Raw genomic sequence first — 4,677 nt, 5'->3', positions numbered from 1 at the left:
TGATAGCTAGCTCAGCGTTGGAAGGAGATTGAAGAATTGAAGAACTGTATGTGTTTGTGTGTTCATTTTAACCTAGAAATTGCATTTCAACGTAAATTCAATTGAAATTAGGGTTGTGTAACTTCTTTCGAACCTAAATTCATTTGAAACTAAGGTTTTTTTAAGTGAGATTTGGTTGTTTGTGCACTGCGACAACATTTGGAGCAACTTTTGATTGAAATTTAGTGAATTCTGTAATCTTCAACCACAGTCATGGGGATTGATGAAGGAAATACCAATACTAATGCTATCGAGGTCAATGTTCAGAATCAGAACACTCAGAATGATCAACAGTCTGAGAAAGTTCATCATAATCATCCGATGTATAGTCACTCTTCAGATACTCAAGGTTCGAGTTTAATTTCAGTCTTACTTCAAGGTTCTGAGAATCATCCCTTATGGAGAAAATCTATGAAACTAGTATTGCAAGGCAAAAACAAATTAGGTTTTGTTCTAGGCACCTATAAAAAAGAGATGCATGATCCTAGCTTACATGAAACATGGGACAGATGTAATGCTATGGTTTTGGGATGGATTATGAACACTGTGGCTAAGAACTTGTATAGTATAGTGATTTATGGTGTTGTTGCTCATAAGGTTTGGGAAGATCTAAGAGAGGTGTTTGATAAGGTAGATGCTTCTAGGGCTTTTTATCCTCATAAGGAGATTGGTATATTGACACAAGGAACTGCATCTGTGTCTATATATTTTTCTAAACTTAGGGAGTTATGGGATGAATTGCAAGTACCGATTCCTCCTTCCTATTGCCCTTGTCCTGAATCAAAGAAATTCATTGAACACTTCCAGTTACAGAGGTTATGGTAGTTTCTCATGGGCCTAAATGAAACCTATGATCATGCTAATGTCACACCCCACCCTAGGTAAGGCACGATTGGCACCCGGCACCTTGCGAAAACCGAGCGAACCAACTTACAACTTACATCCTCTGTGTCTCGAATGGCAACAATAAGATCAAGAGGCTAAATATGAACATAATATCATGCATAAATATGTGTACAATGGACCCATGATGCCGACATTACTCTTGTCACACCGTGACTAAGCTGCACAGAACCGTCTGCAAAGCCTCTATGAACATGACTGAGGTATACAAGTCGGGACAGGGCCCCCGATGTACCCTTAACATAATTCATATATATATATATATATATATATATATATAGAGAGAGAGAGAGAGAGAGAGAGAGAGAGACTCATACTCGGCAATGCTCCGGGAAGAAGTGGAGACACCACTCATGACCAGTACCTGAAGACAGCCTACAATGAAACATAAAGATGTCTCCTTGTTTTATATGTCACTCGATGACTTGAGTAGGAGCTTTCCCTTTCTTTCCCGTCTGTGCTTTCCTCCATCTATGTCAGCTTTTGGTCTGAATATAGATAAAACGAATAGCTTTGTAGATGATCCTTCTAGAAGAGGGGGATTCTAACTACCTTTCTAGTTATTTCGACCATCGATGGAAAATAGAAGGTAGACGAGAAGATAAGGGGCGAAGGATATTGGAAATTGATTTGGTCAGCTTCAAAAGGAATTTCGATTGATTAGGATGAAGTTCCTTAAAAACATCCGCCTTCTTTAAAATATCCTGAACAGTTCCTGTAGGTTGAGCCCCTTTTTCAAGGAAATATAAAATAGCAGGGGATCAAACCTATGGGACTTAAGGAATGATATAAAATAAAAATAAAAAGAGGGAAAATATTCATATTAAATAAATATGAAGTAGAAGAACCCAGATTCCAAATGAACGATTATGCTCTGCTAGTGAAATCGGTCCATTGACACCTATAATTGTTTCAACCAAGGCCGAGCACTCTTCTCGAATTTTTGGATGCACTCTCGTTTGAGGCAATTATAGATCCTGGAAGGCAATTCTGATTGGTCAATAAAAATCGATTTCAATGCTATTTTTTTTTTATGAGTTTAGCCAATTTATCATAATCCTCGTCTCGTCTATCTACACCTGCGGGCATGAACGCAGCGTCTACAAGAAGGGACGTCAGTACGAGCAATGTACTGAGTATATAAGGCATGCATAGTAACATGACATAAGAACGAACATAACATAATATGAAGCGAGTAACTATACCTTGTACACTTTCTAAGATTTATGTCACGTAAACTACCTTGTCTATAGGGAAAACATTTCATACGACCCATACACAATGTACACACAGTTACATTCACATACATTTACCATACATGCATCTGTCATATCCGTACCCGACCCTGTCGGGACTCGATGTCATTCGTACCCAGCCCTTTCGAGACTCGGTGTTATCCGTACTCGGCCCTTGCGGGACTCGATGTTATCCCCAACTGATCAGAGGGAGTACAATGCATACATACACACATACATAGACATAAAAATACATAAATGGAATCAACATCATCATCTGCATTTTCATTATCACTATATCATTCCTTAGAAGATCAACTATCGTAAGCTGAAGTCGACGATGTCATGGGAGTCTCGAGAATCATGAACTTAGATAGCATTGAAAATAGTATTATCTTCACTATATCTCACTTCGGAGGAACGAGTAACATGAGGTGAGACCATCAACAATGAGTAAGATCAAGGGATTCATGGAATGGCTCAATAATCTAATAATGCCCTCAAATCATAGCTTCGAAATTTCTAGAATAGATTCATTATCATCGTCACAATCAATATAGAACATTTTACATTTAACATCATAAGAGCTTTGGAAGTCATGAGTCCTATTTTTGGGAATAAGAACGTCATAAAAATATGGACAGAATTCTAGCATAAGAATCATGCCTTGAAAGAAAGGGACGAGCCTTAACATACCTTCCGGTCGCCTTAGTCGTTCAACGTTTATTTTTCCAAGCTTGCAACTCTACACATAAACCATCCATGTTATCGTTAGGCTCAATATCATACACTTGTCTCAAGCATTCAAATGAAATCTTTTTAGGATCTGCCGAAATTTGAGCAACATCTCCCTTATATTCTTTATCTCCTCCAAATACCAAAACAACTCCCAACAATACCAACAACATCAACAACAATATCAATACCAATATATTCCATAAAACATCCTACACAATGTTTCTCCAATTTTCAAACCAACCATAACAACATCCATAATACCATAATCAAAGAATTATATTCAATTTAGTATCAAATTAATCCAAAATTCTCTTTCAAACTCACCTCATGGCCATCAACTTCAATTCAACTCTTTATGATTTTTCTTCTGTGATTCTTTCCTTTCTAAGAATTTCTAAACCTTTAAATCATCTCAATCATGTAAATAATAGGAAAAACATACCTTATAGTGGAAGAACTTCACTCCATTCACCTCTTTCCAAGATCAAGTTCATCACCACCTTGAAGAAAAACAAGAACAATCATCTTCCATAAATTTTCTTGAGATTTTGATGTTGATATTCTCTCTTGATGATATGGAAAGGTTGTGGAAGATTATGGAGGGCTATGGAGTATTATGGAGGATTAGGGAAAATTATAGAAAGTTATGGAAAGCTGTGGAGAATTGTAGAACGCTCAAGAGCTCTTCAAGAACTCTTTAGAAGTGGGGAGGATGAGAAAATGGAGAAAATTGATGAAAATTAATAGGTTAGAGGGGTAATTATAGGTGTGTGTGAGTCCGGTACTGTAGCACCCGATTACTGTAGCAGCGTTTTTCTGCTTCATCTGCCTAACTTGTAACGTCCATAACTCCCTGCTCCGATGTCGCATTGATGAACAGTTTATTGCGCTGGAAACTAGACTCGAAGAACTTCATTTTAGGCTTTTGAAATACCTTAAAACTCCTTATATACCCGGAGATATACCCCTCCAAATGTGACCCAAAATTCTGTCCAGGATTCTGCCAACTTTTTTTTTTTTTCCAAATATTCGACAAACTTATTTTCTTCGCTTTGCTTGGTCTCGAAATCTTCCGAAACTCTCAATAAATGATATTTATCATTGATTATACTTGATAATAGTCATTTCCTTTGGTTCCAAGGTTGTCCTTCTCGATTACGACTTACGAGATCGTAATGCATCCTTTACTTCACTGTTACGTTCTTTCCATGGCTTGTGCCTTCCAAAACTTCATGGAACGTCTCTGATAATCCATTAATACGGTGAAGTACGTGGCATACTCATGCTCTAAAAGTGTGAGATGTAACATCCTTCCCCCCTTAGAAACATTCGTCCTTGAATGTTATAGCTTGCGAGCTTACGGTGCTTTCATTAGTTTCTTAAAATGGTTGGCCTCCTTTAGTTCTTGATCTCCATGCTTTTATACTATGGGCTCATTATTCTTCTTTCATATTCTTCCAATTCTTTGTCGAACTCATTCATTAGTTACATACCCTCATGTTCTTATGTATGTACCCAGTGGTCAACTGATATCCGCATTACTCTCCTGGAACCTGTTGTCATTAAGATGGTCCTAATTCATGATTGCTACGGCCCTTCGCCGATCTATGAGCACCCTTAATTTTTGTACTCTTTTGCCTTGCTCTTTATTTCCCTACTAGTAGACGAATCCTCTTGTTCAGATATGGCACCTTTCCTTGCTTGCTTCTCTGGTGCTATTCTAGATCCTCCCTTTTTGTACTAGTCAACCTTATATATGTAC

At 37.7% G+C, this 4,677-nt stretch overlaps 1 protein-coding gene across 1 annotated transcript; it reads left to right on the top strand.

The window, feature by feature from the left end:
• Positions 1–252: 252 nt before the first annotated feature.
• LOC132065126 (uncharacterized) lies at positions 253–864 on the top strand. The gene has a single exon (XM_059458381.1). The coding sequence runs from the start codon at positions 253–255 to the stop codon at positions 862–864; it is 612 nt and encodes a 203-aa protein (XP_059314364.1).
• Positions 865–4,677: the final 3,813 nt, after the last annotated feature.

This window comes from Lycium ferocissimum, chromosome 1, assembly GCF_029784015.1.
Source record: "Lycium ferocissimum isolate CSIRO_LF1 chromosome 1, AGI_CSIRO_Lferr_CH_V1, whole genome shotgun sequence".
In the NCBI taxonomy this organism is placed as follows: Eukaryota; Viridiplantae; Streptophyta; class Magnoliopsida; order Solanales; family Solanaceae; genus Lycium; species Lycium ferocissimum.
This window is presented reverse-complemented; position numbering and strand designations above follow the sequence as displayed.